Here is a 19,519-nt window from a genome sequence, read left to right as displayed (position 1 = left end):
GAGATCAGTGTTAGAAATACTTCCAGTCCTAGATGTGCAGTCTACACAGTCAATATCATACTCAACTGCACAAGGATTGCAGCAAGTTGTTGTAAAAATTAACTTGAAAAACTCTCAAGTATAGAAAGTGTTTCAAGAACGGAATAAAAAGGCAGAAGAGGCTAACAGGTAGAAGGTATGTAAATAAGTATGAATTGGTGAAGTCTAAGAGATGGGGGAGAATTTCTACTCTATTTAACTCCAATATATCTCAGCATCCATTCACAGCGGAACAAGGTCTGAAAAGGAACAGGAAGAAAGAGCATGAGCAGTTATGAGGATGCTCAGAGCACCCTTACCGTCACATGGGGGCAGTCTTAACACCACAAAGTAGAAAGATGCCACAAAGAGGAAAAAGCTGTCTTCAAAACTAGCCCAAAATTAGGTACCCTTCAGCCACTTCAATTTATAGTGACTAACAAGACAAAATTCTGTTTCCAGGAGCAACATTCAAAGACTGTGTGGTACTTGGTGAAAGCTGTATGTCCGTTCATGTCCCATGGATTCCTGTGCTGCACTACCTCTGCTTCAAGTCTCTTCTGAAGCATCACTAGCTGCCCAAAGTTGAAGGTGGTCCCACAGTTCATAATGTACACATTTATGAAGCATGAACACCTTGGAGCCTGTGAGAGTGCTGAAATCTAAAATCATCCATCATATAGTAACAGCTACATTTCCTTTGCATTTATGATTCTGAAGCACAGCACCAGTGCAGCTGCAAGTCAGCTGAATGGGGAAAAAAGTAATCACACACAGTAATATTTTAACTGTCTCCAAATACACAATTCTTCACATGTCATCAGCAGTACCTGTAAAAGACAAAATAACTGCCACACTCAGGTCAGGCCCTGTAGTTCATTGTCCTGTCTTTGGTACTGGAAAGCAGCAGGTATGTATAAAAATAAAACAAAAGAAAGCATGCAAGAAACTCAATAGTTGTTGAAAACATACCCCCACAAGGAAAGCATCTCAATTGCTTATGCCATCAGCAAGAGTGTTTTTTTCCTTCCACCACTTTTATATATTCTTTCTCTCCACCTCTTCCTACTCTTCAAGGCCTCTGCATCCTCCAAGGGAGCAGAGAAAAACAAATTGTCTCATGATGTCTTCCTTCAGCAGATGTAAAAGCAGCCAGGAAGGACTGGTGCCATGTGCTTGTTTGTAGCACTGTCCAACACAAGAGGGACAGGGACCTGCTTGAGTGAGTCCAGGGGAGGCCACAAAGATGCTGTGAGGGCTGAAGCACCTCTGCTATGGAGACAGGCTGAGAGAGCTGGGCTTGACCTTGTAACAGTCTTCCAATACATAAAGGAGGCCTACAAGAAAGCTGGAGGGACTTTTATGAGGCCATGTAGTGACAAGAGAAAAGGAATGGCTTTAAATTGACAGCAGAAAGATTTAGATTAGACACTAGGAAGAAATTCTTTACGAGAGTGGTGAGGCCCTGGCACAGGGTGCCCAGAGAAGCTGTGGCTGCCCCATCCCTGGCAGTGTTCAAGGCCAAGTTGGACAGGGCTTAGAGCAACCTGGTCTGGTGGAAGATGTCCCTGCCTGTGGCAGGGGTTGGAACTGGATGAGTTTTAAGGTCCTTTACAACTCAAATCATTCTATGATTCTAGCAGGATTATTCCATTCTAAGTCTGCCTTGCTGAGGATCTACCATTTAGTTTTCACTATTGCCCTACAAGGAACAAGAGCTAGCCAGAAGAAAGCTGTAGCTGGGTTGTGGTCCAGATGCATGGGCACAGAATTTCTTTGAGCTCTATTTCTAGAGGAACAAACAAAATATTAAGGACTGCTAGGAATGCAGTTCTCATGGAAGGATGAGCTACTGTCACATGTATGGCTTCTACACACTTCTCTAAGCAAAGTTTATATTTAGGGAACACAAACACAACTCTGCTTGAAACATATGAGATGACATTTTATTATCATACACAATTTGCATCATTCACAGCTTACTGGTCTGTAGTCCCAGAATGTGGTGGATATGTACAGAAGCAAACTTAAATAATTTTGCATTGACAGTGAAAATAAATCACATTTTAATGTTAAATCTCACTGTTCACTGCATCTCAGTAGACAGAAGGTATAGAATAAACAATTCTCATATATTGAGAGCTCAAAGGTCTTCCACCCACATTTCCTGACTTAAATCTTAACCACCTGTATTTAAGGTGAAGTCAAAAAAACATAAAGCAACAACAAAATAAGCAAAGTAGGAAGGAAAAGGGAGAGAAAAGTACACAGCTGAAACAACCACAGGTTTCAAACTTACAGAGATGCTGCTCTTACTCTAACTCAGCAGCCTTTGAAAAGAAAGGCACAGTATAACCAAGAACTGTGTAGTTTCATATTTCTTTACATTTCAACTCATACTTCAGCTCTTTTTTTAAATATATGGAAAGAAAACCAATAGAACAAGTATTTACTTACATTTATCCACTTACTATTGCACTACCCTCTTGAATTACAAACAGATTCAGCATTCTGGTCTTTAAAGATACTTATTCCAATGACAATTCTTGTGTAGAAATGTAATGATCAGAAAAGAACAGTGAAGATAACTGAGTAGCTAAGAATAATGTGGTTTAGTTTGCACGTATTAACAACACTTTTTGCATATTTTTATGATAGATTTGTTGTTTTGTTGGTTTTATCTTTTATGGCAAAACAAGGTGAGTTGTTTCACAGAAGGCTTGTAAGGGAGCTTTACAGCTTTAAAGTACGTACTTCAGTGAGGTTTCACCACTCTGCATCTCCAATGGCTTTTGAAAAAATGTAGTCTTTACCATCAAAGGACATCACTCCATGTTTTAAGAAGAACTTCCATCTGTTCTTACTTCGATGTATCTGATGGAAAAAAAACAAATCAATACCCCCCCAAATACATATCTTAGGCCATCCATTAAAGAGGGTGTTTTAAGCACAACTTAGTTTACAAACCTTTATTTTCTTTTAAAATCCTGATAGCCCAAAACATGTGAAGCATTGTCATCGAACACACAAGGGAACAACCTCATGAATCTTAGCATCTCCCCAGCTCCCGAAGCAAAGGGAGCTGTGTGACAGGAAGCATGACACTGAGCAATTTCATTACTGTATCAATCCCAAAATATACTGCATCCTGCAAACAAGTATGGCTGAACTAAACTGCAGTGGTTTTCCTCTCCAGTACACACTGCAAAGCGGTACTGTGTGCATACACACATTAGGATGAGGCCAAAGGGGGAAAACATTGCTTAAAAGCAAATACTGCCACGCAAACCCATGAAGTGTTTGCATATTCCGTTTCTTTTCAAAGGCCTACAAACCAACCTATACTGAAGAAAATATTTAATACTAAAAGAAGGAATTTAAAACATCTCTAGAAATTTTCCTGGATGCTAATCATCAGTCTATTTTCAAGTCCAGAAGGAAAAAGGAGAGATAAAAATAAACAAGACAATAATTTTGCCAAAAGCATTATTTATATACTGAGTTAAGCAGATTCAAAAACCTTGCATACTTTTTCAATGCAACACAATTGCATTGAATCTTCAGGTGAATCTTCTAAACAAATCTCTCTAACCATGTTTTCCCAAATTACTCGTTTCAGTAACACTTTAATAAAGATAATTTTCTTCGCACCTCACTATTTCCTAAAACACAGACACTGTTAAGGGAGGCCTAGGTGAACACACATAAGAAAAATATCAGTAGTCTGTTTTGAAACAATAAAAGCCAAAGGTTCTTAAGCAAACTATAGGCATATCTGTCCATATCTGGTTCTAAATCAAATATGGACTTTGTTTTGTCAGCTTTTAAACTACTGACAAGTGTTCAAAACCAAATTAAATACTCCTAACTTTGATCTTCCAGAGTTCAAAATAAGATTGAATTTTAAACAATAAAAATTAAAAAATGAAGGAGGACAAAATAGCCCTTAACTTCTTTTGTTTTTCAAACAACAGAATTCTGGTACAAAAAATTCTCAGCGAGCACTTCAAAGACAAAGAAACGTAAAAGAAAGTACATGCACTCCTCTTTCTGTTATCAGTTTTGAAATTCTTAATCCATGGCTGAAAATGCACTCATTCATCCATGGTACTGTTGATATTACTTAAAAGTTAACAAAATGCATAAGCTTTTGCTGCTTTTCAAATCTTTGTTTTGCAAGGTTTGGTCCCCTTTCTTTTAATAGGCCATTATGAATCCATTGATTAGTCTCATTTCAGAAAACAGCAGATAAGTCTTCAGCTTACTGTCAGCTGAGCACGTAATTTAAACACTCAGTTATTACAGCATCAGGTTTCCTTTAAATGGCACTGACAGGAGACCATGGACTTGCTGAAGATATTATTTAGAATAATTAAGGATCAAAAATAAAACTATACTCTACCTTGTCATACTGACAAACTATCAGATTGTTGGTGTCAAGCGAGTCTGAAATGTCCTGTTCACTGATATCATCACCAGAATTTAAGGGATCCTAGAGATAAAATTGTATTTTATACATTCTTTCAGAATAGCACTGAATATACTTGACATTAAACACACCTAGAATAATAAAGGTTACCACTGGAAAAAAAAAAGACCTAGGGGCTATGAAGACCATGTTGTACAGAGCTCATTTATAAGCATCTTTACATGCTTACAGTCTCAAAAACACTCTAAACAAAAAACACAGGTCAAAAAGCAAGACTGTTAACTAACAAAACTGACCCAAGTAACTGGAACACTGCTAATCAAGTAGCATTCATTTTAAACCCAGATGCTACAAGTTGGTTCTCTTGTGAATCTCCAGAATACAAAATTGCACATCTTCAAGGAAACTCTTTCCCTAGGAAAGGTTATGTACTTGTATCACATTGTTCTCGTCTCCATCTAATCCCCTGGGTCCTTCAGGAGGGAAAGAAACCTAGATTTGTATCCTGATCTTACTTAATTAAAAAGCAGAACTCCATTCCACTGAGGCCAGCATTTTGCTACTGAACTTTAATTCTGGTGATTAACTATTTTAATTCATCCAATAAACAAATGACTTCTCAACATCTCTTTTATTTGTCCACAGTCCTCAGAATGAGCTCAAATAATTTCTCAGCAGTACCTTCTATCTCAAGAGGTATCTAACTTAACTATGCCTTCTATGCTTTACACATACCAGGAATCAGGCTGGGTCAAACAATTCAACAGTCAAGATGGATCTACTATCATACTGTGCATCACAAGGCTTAAAAGTAAATTACCTCCTCAACTATATCTATTTGGGGCTCTTCATTATCACTGCCACTGCTGTTAGACTCTGTGTCTGAAGTCCTGCCACATTCTTCATCATCCTCATCATTCAGAACTTTTAGACCCTCTGATTCAACAACAGTAATAAATTTGTCCTCCTCCCTAGCTTTTGTATGTGGTATTTCTTTCTTGGGAGAAGCATCACCAGTACCATCTAGCTGAATTATGCCTTCAATGTCACTCCAGATATCCTTCTTTGATCGTAAATTAGATTCCATCTGCACAGTAGATTCCACCTGACAGGAAGAAAACAGACCAGAGACAGTTTGTGAATTAACACCACATAGCTATCATTGTTTAAATGCCTCAAAGCCTAGGATTTTTGTTTAATAAAGTAACAAAATAGGGGCAATGAGAGTTTCAGGTCCTGGCCTTCTTGTAAACCCTGAGTACATTTGCAAATCTTGTTCTTATACTTAAGCTTAAATGGAATCCATGCCATATATTCCTCGACAATACAGAAAGACATTTTCCTAGACTTTTCTTTAAACACTATTCTACTCAAACCACTTAAGAAGTTGATAGAGCAGGCCTTTAGAATTTCTATTGCAAAGAAAACTCCAAAACCAACCCCAAAACAATGAAATAAACTACTTCCCCACCCCCATAAATAGCATTTTTCATTTTTGAAATTGAAGTCAATATGAACTCATCCCTCTTCCTCAACTCAATCAAAATGCTTTGTTTAAATAAGAGATAAGAAGCTGAGAGACAGTATTTCAGTACTTCAAGTTACTGTTCATAAAAGTGCTAGAATTCCTAAACAGAGCATTCACAGGAGCATAAAAGGGCCTTAAGCTTTCAGCTACCTTCAGTTTCTCGTTAATTTTTTATTATAGCACTTAATTCGCCTCCACATGCACTTTATAGTTCAAGAAAAATCACACTCGGTTTTGACCTTCCATTCTTACTACAGACAGTTTTCCTCATCCTGCCATCAAAGTTCAGATGAGAAACAGAACACTTTCAATTTACAGCCATTTCTCATTACTGTTACTAAATCTGCATTTAACAGATTTGCTTCAATGACATCTAGGCACTACAACTCAAAGTTAGCAAACCAGCCTGAACTTCAAACATCTGCAAATAATTTCTGGAACAAAAATTAGATGAGGTCAAGAAAGTGGCTTATTAATTAAATTCATTCAAGTTTTTCTCACAGCTTGAGCTGAATTCCAGTTTGTTTAGGATTCCCCCCCCCCAAGGAAATACATTTCCTTCCAGCAGACTTTCACCTACCAAATCTGACTTTTCATACTTAATATGCATTCTCAATGCTCTTCACACATTCCAAGTTAAAACTAACTCAGGGTGAAACTGCAAAGCAATTTGCCCACAACTGGGCAGTATCCATATGCAGATTCTGTGTCAGAATGACACAGGAGTTCTCAAAGGATCATTCATGTTTTCTCAGTCACAAAAAAACCAACTCTAATCCCCCAAAACTGTCAGTAAGTCTAAGAATACCTTATATCAATCCACTCCACTTTTAGCATTTAGATTGACATTCTAATCAATCCCAGTATTTGAGCAATACTTGTGACCAATTCTCAATGTAAAACTAAACAGGCAGGTACTGCTATTCAAAACAAGCTCAAGATCCCATGGAATGATAGAATGGTTAGGGTTGCAAGGGACCTTAAAGATCATTTGATTCCAACCCCTCTGCCACATCTCTCATGATACTTAAACCAACAATTTCCAATGGATGTATTTTCACCAGCTGAGAAATACAAGTTCTTACCTTGTCAGAGGAAGCAATTCTGTCCTGATCTTTCAGAACAGGGGCATTATCCAGACCACTGCCCATGATAATCAGGTCAATGATATCATCAGACACCTGCTGGTGCACTGACTCCTGAAGTTGAATATCTAACTGCTCCTTCACATCCAATGGCACACTGCTCGAGTTGTTTGCCAGGGATTTAGCAGGAGAAAACCCTTTGGAGGATTCTGGAGTAAACACAGCTGTGTGAGAACTCCCATGCTGGGATTTTTCTGTTGAGTCTGCACTCTGATTTAATGCTGCATCAGTTGGAAGCTGCTGCTGACTCACAGAGGGATGCTGGACTACAGGCGTATTGGCAGAGTCCTCCGGATTAGCTTTTTCCATGACATTTGGTTGAAAAACCATGGTGCGCTGGACAGCAGTGTCCTGGGGCTGCAATATTTCAGCAGAAGATGCTGTGCATTTTTCACAGGTGATATCACTCACCTGTGCAACACTGGCAACATTGGCTGGCAGAACTGAAGGTTGCCCAAGGGGCTGATATATCTGCTGAACAGGATGATGGAGAATACTCACATTTCCTGTGGTCTGCGTGACCAGAACAGGCACATTTACCTTATAAAGGTGCCCTACAAAGAGAAGAATTACAAATTGCTTCAACAAGTTAAACTACAGGTTTATCCAGATCACTGTCCTGTTACCACTAATTATCAATAGCAAACATGAAAGCAAATCATGAGAAACAGGATGCCTACAAAGCAGTATTTTTCCCAAATTTAATCCTTAGAGTTATTCTTATCAGTGTTAAAATTGAGATGCCACAGCTAACTTCCCAATTTCTTTTAATTACTCTTTTCCTCATACACATGCTTACACACAGAGTCACTCACATCAGCCTATAGGTCTCCAAATCTTAGTAGTTATATCTGAAATAGGTATCTAGAGACATATGTTCTCATCAAAGAACAGCTGTTGGAGAGAAGAATCAATCTATGACAGAAATAAGTCTTCCACTCCTCACACCCTAAGCAATACAAGCATATTTTTGTACAAGCAGTACAGGCAGTTTTATCAACAAAAGAGTGTAAGCAAAAGCTTAATGAATGACTGGATTTTATTTGAATAAGAAATCAATTTAATTCCAAAGCACCAGAAGAGAAGATTGTCCCCTCATATAGGAGGAGCTACCCATGCCCAGGCTGACAAAGGAGCACTGTGAGCAATTGTAAAACAAAATAACCTGTCAGCCCATGTTAACTAACCTGCAAGTGTGCACAACTGAGACACTAATTACCCAACATTATTACTTCTCTATGCAGCAATCACAAACACAAATGACAAAAAAAGTGGAGGATAAATGGTTCCACCCACCTATATTTTCACTTCCTATTTGTTTTATCTACTGTTCTCAGCACCATTTTTCACTACCCACACACAGTCCACATGCTATAACATTTTAGATCTCTTTAATCTTACCAGATGCTGTCTGTAGCATCACTCCAGCTGGTACATGTACAGGATAAGCAATACCCGAAGGGTGAGTAAGAGTTACACCTGCTCGTGAAGCACCCTAGATACACAAGAGCTTCATTAAGAGATAGTGCATACTTTATCTCCTAGGGCCCTAGATGTCACACATAACATATCCAGCTGAAGCATCAATGAGGGTCTTTTTGTGATCATCTTTACTGAGGAGCTGCTTCAGACTTTTGAAATTCAGACATGCAAAGAGCATTCTATGTTGATAGGATAATAACTTGTCCCAAGTATTTTCTATTTTCCAATTATCACATTTCCTTTTTGTTAACAGAACACTTTCTTCTACCCCTTCAATGTACACACCATCCAGAAAAGTATTTTTCCACTTAGAGCCACTTTATCCTAAGCTTATGCATTACTCCACACAGCACAGGCTCCTTGCCTAGTCTGTGAAGGCACTTAACATTTGCTTTTTCTCCTGGAAAGTGGAGTTGGATATATGTCTCCCTTTCAAACTAGCTGTTCCCCAATTTTTAAATCAGGAAACTTGCACATTACACAAACATCTTCTCTGTATTATATATCAGCCTGGCAAGTTAGTTAGCTTCAGGCTCAGGAGGCACTCAGTAAATTCATCAAGCTCTGACAGTTAATAGCCTCTTCCCAAAGAAATTTTGCCATGCCCAGAGTTGAGAACCTGTCAACTCTAAAAACACCCATCATCTTCTGTGCAATTTCTGTATTTCATGGATAATGCTACTTGCAGCTTCACTAGTGCTAGGATATCCCAACCATGAATTATTGTAACACCCAGTGATTAAAAAAAGGATCTGTAGATGCACATTTACACTACTACACTTCTATCCTATGGGCTAAATACACACAGCCACATCTTTCAATACACTTCTGGCTGCACTGCTTGCAAAATCAACTGGTAGGTTTCCCATTCCTTTTCACTGCTCAAATGGAAGCAGCAAAGTTACAGCTCTCTCTCTGCAGACTCTTAATTTTTGCATGGTTTTCACAAAAAATAAGTAACTAAAAGGACCAGAAGCAACAACAATGAGTTTCCTTAGCTGTTCATCTCTCTCATCAGAGCTCCCACCCTCTTGCCATATTGGATAGGTGAAATCATGAGAAACGCTACTTTTTCAGTCCCCAACTGCTGAAGATCTACACATGGAAAATACATAATATTTGCTTCCCCTTAAGCCTATTAACAACTGACAGTCATTTAGAATTCAGAATAATCAAAACTGACAGAAAACATCACTACAGCTACGTACTGGGTCTACTGCTGTAAAATGCTGAAAACCTTTGGCAGCCGGGATGACAAAAGAAGCTGTAAAATCAAAAAATATAAACATGTTAATTTTTCAGACACAGTTGATCTTTCAGTAATTTACAGCAAGGACTGCTGAAACTAAAGCAATTTAATTTCAGTTCACACTCATTAGATCAACAAACAAGCACATCAAGGTAAGGCTCTTAAATACACTTCCCTTTACGCTGCTTCAAGCTTATGCTGTACTTGAGGGAAGAAAAGATTATACCCTGAATTTACAAAACTTGTATTTTGCTAAAAGCTGGTCTTGGAGATTTGTTTGTTTTACAAATATTTATTATAAGTATTTGATAAGTTTAAGCTGCACTGTAAAAATTAAGCATGCCATTTCTACACGCCATCAATTACATGGACAGATGTGCAATACCACCATGTTAACATGACCAAGAATTCACATGTAAAATGTACTGCCTTGTAAACAAGGGGAAAGTATGTGAGTATTTTTCTACACTACAGCAAATCCAAGAGTGCTAATAGTAGGAAAACTAAGGTGGGATTTTCAAAAGCTCTCAATACTGACTTCAGTGAAGATAAACCAAAGGGGAAACTTTCCCAGATTTGAAGAAGCAAACAACTGAGTAATCCTAACTATTCTGAAAATCCCTAGCCATGGAAAAATTCAAATTCCATTAAAAAAAAAACCAAAAACAAACAAAAACCCCAGAAAATAAAAAGTTCACTGGCTTCAACAGATTATTTTGCCTTAGTATTGCTCTTCCAAAAACTAGGAGTAACAAAGTAAAGCTCATTAAATGTAAAGCCTCCAACAGCAAACAAACTCAAAAGTATAGTCCCTTTAACCAGATGGAATAATTAAAACATCTGTCCCCAAAACCAGCCCATGCAACTATAAAGACTGTAAAAAAAAAAACAACAACCCAGATGAACAGTCTGTGCCTAACCCTGAGGTGCACTACAACACAGGTTTTAATTATATCATCTCATGATTCTGTGTTTATTTGTCCTTACCAGGAGAAGAGCTAATGGATTCTCACTGGCAGAAATCTCAGCTAAGGATGACACGCTATCACAACATTACCACAGTGGTCAGCTGGACTTAATTGAGACTGATAGGCCCTGATGTAAGAGGCTGTGTGAAAGTCAAGTACTCCTCTGCAAAGGGAATGCTGTTTTTAGGAGAACTAACTGAAAGGTGAACAAAAAACCACACTTTTCTGTTTGAGCAAGGGATTACATTTAAACAAATGTAGAACATCATTAAACTCCAATACAACATCAGAGCTGCATGGCACAAATATGCCATAGAAACCTCTGCACACATCATGCCATACATCAAAAGGCGAAGTGAAACCTTAACCCTACTGGTACATTTGCAATTGGCTAAAACTCTCTCCAAATTTTGCTACTGGAAATAAACAGCAGATTACAAGCATGTAGACAGAACTACATTAGTTTATCAAAGTTTAACTTGTCCTTTATTGGTAAAATTCTGCTTTCAAATAATTACCATTCCCATCATGCTAGATGGGGATACATAAGCATCATAAACCAAGATTATTCCAGAACTTTCAAGTCTTCCAAAAAGATTCCCAAATCACTAAATAATTCTTAAATTGCATCTGTTGTAATTAACAACATCTGACCTGTTGAAGCCTGCAGAACACAGTGAAGATTCTGTGGCAACTGCATGGTAAGCCCTTGAGAATGGTGGCTATTGAAGAAGCCTTCTGTTGCTTTAGACTGTACCACCTTGGTTTCCCAACGCTGCAGAAAGATTAAGGTCAATAGACATCAGCTTTAAAGTACACAGCTAAAAGTATCACATACTCCTGTTTTTCCCAAGAGTAAATTAACTGATTCTATCCAACAAACATAGTGACAATCACCACTGAATTCTGACTTCCAGCAGCCCAACATATCATTCACAGGATATTTGTAGCTTTAAGTTAAGACAAAATATGAATGTTTTAGAGGGCAACGAAAAGGTCAGATGCACCATCCCGAGAGAAACAAATAAAATATACAACTTCTATTAATGCAGGGGAACCCAACAAACCTGCTTCAAGTCTTGGAGAACCTGTTCCTCTAAACCCGCCTCTTCAAAGAGTTCCCGCACACCTTCAATCACATCTTCAATAACAGACTTGTATAGTTTAGCCTATGTTAAAGAAAATAAAAATATTTTCAAGTTAAGATAAACATTAAGTCACTTGAAGTGACAGCACCAATCTAATCTTGCTGTAAAAACTACTGTTATAAACTGAAGAACATGAACAGAGCAGTGTAATAAACTGAATGCTCCCAAGTGCAAAGGTCTGCAAGACCATTCATTCTTTTAAATCCAACATCCCTGGAAAAACACTGGATTCAAGCCTCAAATTATTGGCTTCTGTGCTACAATAATGCTTAAGAAAATCCTAGAAATATTACAAAAACAGTTGCTGTGCCATACTGTTTTGAAATAAAAAAGCACATCTAAAATGCCAGTTTAAAACTGTATCGTTCTAGTGTCATCACACCTAACTTAAAGACCAACCAACACAAACTACTAAAATTGAGATGTGCCAATTCTACCAAGAGCACAATGTAAGCAACCTGCAAGAAATCAGAGACAGTTTACTTTATTCTTTGTGGCAACAGTCTGATGCTGTATAGTAGTTTAGCTATGGAAATTATCAATACATATCACTCATAACACAACAGGAGCCCAACTCATGTCAGTGATTAAATCCTAGTCAGATCTGGGCAAGAGGTCTACACATGAGCTGGAAGTCTGACCCACTCAGATGCAAGTGTAAAATAAGCTTTTAACAATTTAAACTGCTAAAGTTTAAACTATCAGTTTACAACATGAAATAAATATTTTACTGCTCTAAAGCTGTGCTAAACTGAAGATGATAAAAAGCTTGTTTAAAAAATAACAAAAAAACAACCTGTAAGTTATTAAGAAGTAACAAGTTACACTGTTCACAAAAAGCTACCATCATAACATAGCACTACTTTAAAACAACCATACTCATGTATGTTTTCTTATGGGAGCTTAGACATCTTCCATTCTCCCACATTTCAGGATACTAGGAAAATAGAGAGAAAACAAATAATGACTCTTGTACCACTACACTAAAAGATGCTGACTAGCCTGAATGCTTTGTCTTCATTACTAATCCAGAAGAGAAACTGAAGTCTTCCAACAGGCCCATTCCTCTCCCCAGGATGGCCAAGCTACAGTAGGAAAGAACATCCATTGCACTATATGAAAACCATGCACAGCGACTGTACAATTCAAACACTACATTTCCAAACTGGAGAGGAATGGTCACAGTGTAGATGTTACAGTACTCCAGCTTCCACACACACAGCTTTCTTTGACAGAACCAAGCCATCCACATTGGAACTACCAGCACCATCGGTAAACAAACTCCAGTGGGATAATAGGGAAAGCAAAAGCAAGTCTTAAAGCAAAGCCTCCAAGGTTTCCCTGGGATTACTGCCATCTGAAGCACCCTCTCAAGTCCCCACTAAGGAGAGGCAGCAGAAGACGAAGCCCGGAGGGGAACCACCTTTCCTCTTGTCACCTCTAAGCTTGCACAGCATCCTGGAGCTACCCAGTACCTCACACCAACACCTGCCACGATGCTTCTGCCTAAACAACGCTGGTTTTAAACAACCACAGACTAAACCATAACGCCCTGCAAAGGGAAAAGCCGGAGGCTCCTCCTGGGCACTACCGCCTCCAGGGAGCAGGAAGTCACGGCCGGGGCCCCGGCCGCAACCTCTTTCTCCCCACGGAGGAGCAGCCAGACCCCGCCGAGCCGTTCACAGCCCCTCAGCCCCGGCTGACACGCCATGATGTCGGGACGGGACGGAACAGAGCCCAGCCTCGCCACAGCTCACCACAAAGTTAACATGCGCCATGTTGCCGACCACTCTCTGACCGCCCTCCCGCTTTATAGCGCCGTAGCCACGGGATCACCGCCTCCCCACCGCCGGCCCCTCCCCTCCTCGGCCTTTCCTCCTTCCTTCCCTTTGGTGGGGTCCTTGTTGTGCTCTCTACCCCGAAACACCCACGGTATCCGGGTGGTGGTTACTGAGCCCTGGTTTCTGCTTCCAGACACTGGAGAGAGGGGTCTGCCGCTGCACAGAGCTTAAGGCCGCCGAGGGGCCCGGTTTGTAGCTCAGGCCCTGAGCAATAGCATAGAGCTTCAGCTTGTGAGCACAGGGGAAAGGAGGCTTTGTCTGGAGAACCACTTACCTGTGATGCCAAAATACACCTAGGAAAGCTGGCTACAAAAGCCTATTATTTTGCTTTAATAAACTCTGAAGTCATTATTACCCCGTAAACAGGGAGATAGCTGAAGCTCCCAGTTAAGTAGCAGCAATCTGGTACAAGTACACAAATTATTGCTTACATTTGCAGCAATCTGTTCACATGTTAATACAGACCAATTTCACAGTTGCTCATCTGTAAAATGTTCATTAATCTCATATATGTAGGAGAATATACACTTTGGTCTTTATACACCTTCTGTACATGGACTGGTGTTGCCATTATGATTCTGAGAGCCTAGAAACACCATCTTTTTCCTTCTTTTTCCTTTTGATTTTTAGGTAGTTGTGTTGGTACAGTGCTATATGGCATGTGGCGACTCAGCCATTAAGCTTCATTTTTTAAGGCTTACACATCCTAAAAAATGAAAAGACTATAATGAAAATACTGACAGACCCTTAATTATATAACTAGACTTAACACCTACAACAACAACAACAACAAAGAAGCAACATCCATAATAATATTGTAAGCTGCCTATTCACAAATGAGACAAATGCAATTTGCTCTTGAAGTAATTTTGCTCTGCAACAATATTTGTTTAATGACACTGTCTGGGTCTTGAATTAAACAGCAGTTGCATATTCAGCTGTTCTGTATGCCCTGCATCATCGTGAGGAAAAGGCCTTTTACTCATGTTGCTTTGCTTATAGAATAATTTAAGTGATGAAACATTTAGTTTTAAAAGCACGGTGCTTATTTGAAACTGCCTGGGATGGTGCATACCAAGAGCATCGTTATTCTTCCCCTGTCTGGTGAGTCCTGTCGTGTTAGCAGAGATGACTGCAGCCTTGAGGATCTCACTGGGCCCTGGAGGTTGCAGATGGTGATCCTGCATCTGGCTGCGACTTATTCATCAGGCAGATAAACCTGATGCTGAGCCATCTATCTGCCAGCACGCTGCACAGCAGCTTCAGAAAGGTGGAAGTGCAGACTGAAGATTTTATAAATCAGTTCCCTGCCTTCTACCACCCTCTGTTTATCCAGGGATTACAAAGTGCCCTGAAATCGGTGCAATTTCTATGCCTAACTTCAAAAACAAGGAGATGTTGGGGAGCTTGATACCAGAGGATGTCTCAGCTGTCTCAGATAATGGTTGGGTTACTTTGGTTATGTCCACATTAAAACTTGCTGAGTGAATCAAACGTTATTCACCTACATTTCAGGTTGACTGCATGTCTCAGTGCTTGCATATACCTAGCACATCCCACCAGCGCAAGGCACTGTGGATATATCCCATATGTTGTAAATGATATCCTTTGTATTGCCAGTGAATACCAAAACTCCTGTCACCAAGCTCAGTGTGTCAGCTCCCTTCATGCAAAGGACAACAGGCTAAGCCTCCTGCTAATACATAGCTATCGCTGCAGAGAAGGCAAAAACTGGGAGTGGGAATACAACTTTCCAAACTGCACAGGGAGGTTGCAGAACACAGTTCATGCTACACCAAGGCACATCTGCTTTCATCTGAGGTCTAGCAGCATACTTTATCTAATTTCTTTTACAAACTCCTAGAGAAGGTGTCTTTTCATCCAAGCATTGTGAGCAGTGTCAGCTGAACAGCATGAGGAACCCTGGTGTACACTGAAAAAAATCAATCTCTGAACAAGAAAAAAATATTCAAATATAAAACCATAGAATGGTAGGGATCTTAAAGCTCATCCAGTTCCAACCCACTGCCAGGGACAGGGATATCTTCCACCAGACCAGGTTGCTCCAAGCCCCATCCAACCTGGCCTTGAACACTGCCACGGAGGGAGCAGCCACAATTGTCTGTGAATAGCATTAATCATACTGACTGGCCAGCTTTGATACTGGTGATCTTAACCTAATCAGTGTCCTGCAGTACAAAGTGCAGCCCTGTCATGATTTTCATGCATATGGTTTCTGTTAAATTTAACCCCGCTTTTAAGAGAAGAAACTGAGGCACAGACACACCAAATCTTCAGCCCAAGCTCAGAAATGCCATTTGGGAGCAGCATCCAGGTTTCACTAGACTTGGTTCTAATGAAAATCCAGTCCAGCTCTCCCCATTGCAGGCTCTTTAACAGCTCACAAGAGTTTTAGAAGTCAAACTATGGGAAAGATTAGCATGCTGTTCAAACCCTCCTGCTTTTTCGGGGTTTTGTCAGCATTTGGGATAGTGCTGCTTAAGGGCACCTCGAACATTCATTTACTAGACAGGTTTTAATTTGTAATTATTTATACTCCTCTTGGTACATGATGTCTAGAGAAGATTTATTTTTGGATGATGAACCTTTATTAATCATTAAAAAATATATATAATAATTTACTGGTTTCGAATGCCTTCCCTCTAGAAACGGAGCCCTCGGCAAACTCAGATGCTTGGTAACGAATGCCCTCTTCTGCTTAAATGCAGCATTGCTGCTGTAGAGGAGCTCGGCTGCTCAACCGCAGGACTGCAGAATTCTTTGTCGGGCATGTTTTACAGATACAGATTGCCCTTCTTTCCAAGTAAATGCAATCATTCTTAGGAGGAACCGGTTGCAGAATCCTGGCAGTCCTCATGGAAATGCCTTGACACGGGCGGAACTGTAATTTCATTTTAAAGGTATTCTCTAACATGCTCCCTTTGTTTTCAGCTGTTGACATCCAACACTCTAGTTTCATAACCAATTTTATTAACAGCATGATTTTGTTATAAGCCCCATCATTTCTGTGGGGTTTAGAGACTGGTAACACTGGGACCAGTGATTTGTTCCTCTTTCATCGTTCATGTGTAATTCCTGTTTCTTCAAGGGCCTCTCCTTTTTTAAACCATTGAAACCACTTTATCAGAGGGACTCTAGAAAGACCTGTCCTCTAATTCAATTTAATTACAGATTTTCAGGACACTGGATAGAATAAGAAAAGCTTTGACCTCTACAAACTGCCATATAAAAATGGCAGTCCTGATGGATTGAATATACTGAATAGTACTGTATATCTCAGCTTCTTGATAAGCCCAAGGACTTGCGTAGTATGAGTAAGCCTAATTAAGGAAGAAATAAGGCTTGCCTTTCCTAAATACTCACCCTGATACAAATACCATATGTGGAGAGAAAGCCTCATAGGGAAACAGCAGCCACCAGCCACTTCACTGTCCCTGCTTTCTGCCATACTCATGCCGGTGCCCAGCTCAGTGCTCATCTCCTGCTCCCTCACCTCCTTTGCTACCTGTTGTGTTTACTTATGACATACAGACGCTTATAGTACCCTCTTTCCCAGAGAGACCCCAGTCTCCTGCCCTGCATCCCCAGGAAAAGCCCCAGTCCAGCTTCTTCCTCTTTCGTCAACTGCTTTTGCATTCATTGCCTTTTAACTCTTTTCCTTGACATCTTGCCCCCTCCATAAACGGTTGAAATCCCCTTCCCTTCTCGCTGCTGGAATCTCATAGTCAAGCAGATGATTGCAGAAGTCCAGCAGTTTTAGTGCAAAGTTAAATAAGAGCAGAGCAGCATGTTTTGGTCAAGGCCAATTTGCTCTGACTGACTCGATTCCTCTCCAAATTACCAAATGCAAAGCTGAGCCCCTTTCACCAGCAGTGGGTTTTGCAGCACCAGCCATACCACTGAAATAATCCAGCAGGTGACTTTGAGAGTCAGGTTGAAGCACAGTTTAGCAAACAGGTTCTTCTTTTTACTGCCTAATTGATGTCAGTTTAACACCACTGAAGAATAACTCAGGTGTATGGAGACTAACCTCCATCAGGTCTTGGAAGCATTTGTGTGAGGACCCCAATATTTGCTCAAGGTCATCTTTCTAAGCAAACGTGGTTGGGTTCCCCCTGTGCTAATACTTGACTTTTTCATGCTTCTCTTTTTTCCTTTCTTTTTTTCTTCCAACTCTCCTTTTGTGTAGCTCTACCTGAAGCAGATGTTCTGCACACCCTTTTTGACATTATAATCACATAATTTGTAGCAAAGATAGTAATGGCTTTGCATGAAGAGGCTGAAACAGCCTGTCACCTTTTCTCTCCAGGCAGTGGATGGTTTCCTCCATTTCAGATGAACTGTCATCTAAATCCTGGTGTCAGTACTTACATTTAGACAGTAAAATCTACTCAACATTACAAATTACTTGATGGATGAAGGTCCCTTCCTACAGAGCAGTCCAACAAGGTCACAGTGGTAGCTTATCTCTGGGTATCATCAGGCTAATTCCCAAGTTCTTGCTTTAAATCTGCCTTGTTCCACTGCTGAGTTTTGGTATTTTCATTGCATCTCCTCTAGCATGACTGCATCATTAGTCCCTTACACAAGCAAGATCTTCCTGTCCAGGAGATTAGGTTTCTATTACTGACAGCTATACAGATGTGACGTGGGGATGCTCAAGACTGAGCAAGTTCTTCTCCTTGGCATGTAATGGCAGCACATACTAAATGAAGGCAGAGCCAGCTGCCCTGGTCTGTGCCACACCACAAGCAGGCATCAGCTCATCTTGTTCAGGTAAGGAACCTCTCTCTGTGCCCTGTCAGTCCCACAGCCACCTTGCTGTGTCTCCTGTCACTGTGCCCTTCTTCAGCATCTCCCAGCTCCTACTCATTTCAACCCCAGGAGAGCATTCAGTCCAGTTCCCATCTGCAGATACTCACAACTTTGTTTTCAATACCTTCCCTTGAAGGTGCTTTTCTGCATAAGTTCCTCACTGCCTTTTTATTTCAGTCCCATTTATAGGTAGACTTTTCACCTTCACTTAGAGAGGCAGCAGTTCTCCTTAGCCCTTCCAAACAAGCTCTGCCTGCTGCCCTTCTACCAACTTCCTGCTCCCTCCTTTCCTCTTACCTCCGCTGCTTCCACTCATCATGTATCTCTTCTGCTCCCAGCACATCCATCCCACTTCTGATTTTCTCTTCTCAGACTTTTATTGTGGAATATGGAAATGGAGGTGAAAGTTATTTTATATTAAAAAGGCCCTCACAACACAGTGTAGTACTAGACTATACCTATCCACATGCAGAAATACCTAATCACATGGGGTTTGTGGGATGGCAAAACAGAATTTGAGCCAGTGCTTTCTCTTTTATTTCTATCAGTAAGGCTTCAGCAGGGAACTTGAACATCACTTAAAATGTGTTATGAGTGTTACTGTAAAAAATTACAGGTTGTTTTTTACTAAGGAAAAAGCAGGGCTATAAAATAGCACATACAAGGAAACTGTCCAGAAATAAATGTTTTCATGTTTTTACTTGTATTCTAGCAATTTACCATCTCAGTTTTTCATGTACCTAAATCATATTGTTCAATGATACTTTTAAACACTGCAAACTGTTTAAGCTGTGGAAGGGGACTATACTTCTGCTAGATGCCTTCTGCTAGAGCTTTCCATTTGCTCACTGAAGGATAAAACACCAATAAAGTGA

General features: G+C 40.0%; 1 protein-coding gene across 1 annotated transcript; it reads right to left on the bottom strand.

Annotated features, from left to right (window-relative positions):
• Positions 1–1,997: 1,997 nt before the first annotated feature.
• Positions 1,998–13,678, bottom strand: GTF2A1L (general transcription factor IIA subunit 1 like). The gene is made up of 9 exons (XM_034060783.1): positions 13,559–13,678; positions 11,887–11,988; positions 11,474–11,594; positions 9,811–9,866; positions 8,522–8,615; positions 7,061–7,674; positions 5,268–5,552; positions 4,421–4,510; positions 1,998–2,892 (listed from the first exon to the last, which is right to left on the bottom strand). Exons 1-9 carry the CDS (start codon positions 13,676–13,678, stop codon positions 2,785–2,787), a joined length of 1,590 nt encoding a protein of 529 aa, XP_033916674.1. The 3' UTR covers positions 1,998–2,784.
• Positions 13,679–19,519: the final 5,841 nt, after the last annotated feature.

Source organism: Melopsittacus undulatus, chromosome 3 (genome assembly GCF_012275295.1).
Source record: "Melopsittacus undulatus isolate bMelUnd1 chromosome 3, bMelUnd1.mat.Z, whole genome shotgun sequence".
Classification (NCBI taxonomy): domain Eukaryota; kingdom Metazoa; phylum Chordata; class Aves; order Psittaciformes; family Psittaculidae; genus Melopsittacus; species Melopsittacus undulatus.
This window is presented reverse-complemented; position numbering and strand designations above follow the sequence as displayed.

What these genes read in the sequence shown, in the direction of transcription:
- GTF2A1L (XM_034060783.1), bottom strand. Translation starts at nt 13,678, where the DNA reads ATGGCGTGTCAGCCGGGGCTGAGGGGCTGTGAACGGCTCGGCGGGGTC. An exon ending in CTTCCTGCTCCCTGGAGGCG is followed by an intron (nt 11,989 to 13,558) that starts GTAGTGCCCAGG and finishes TCTTTAACATAG; the next exon opens with GCTAAACTATACAAGTCTGT. An exon ending in TTCTCCAAGACTTGAAGCAG is followed by an intron (nt 11,595 to 11,886) that starts GTTTGTTGGGTT and finishes ATCTTTCTGCAG; the next exon opens with CGTTGGGAAACCAAGGTGGT.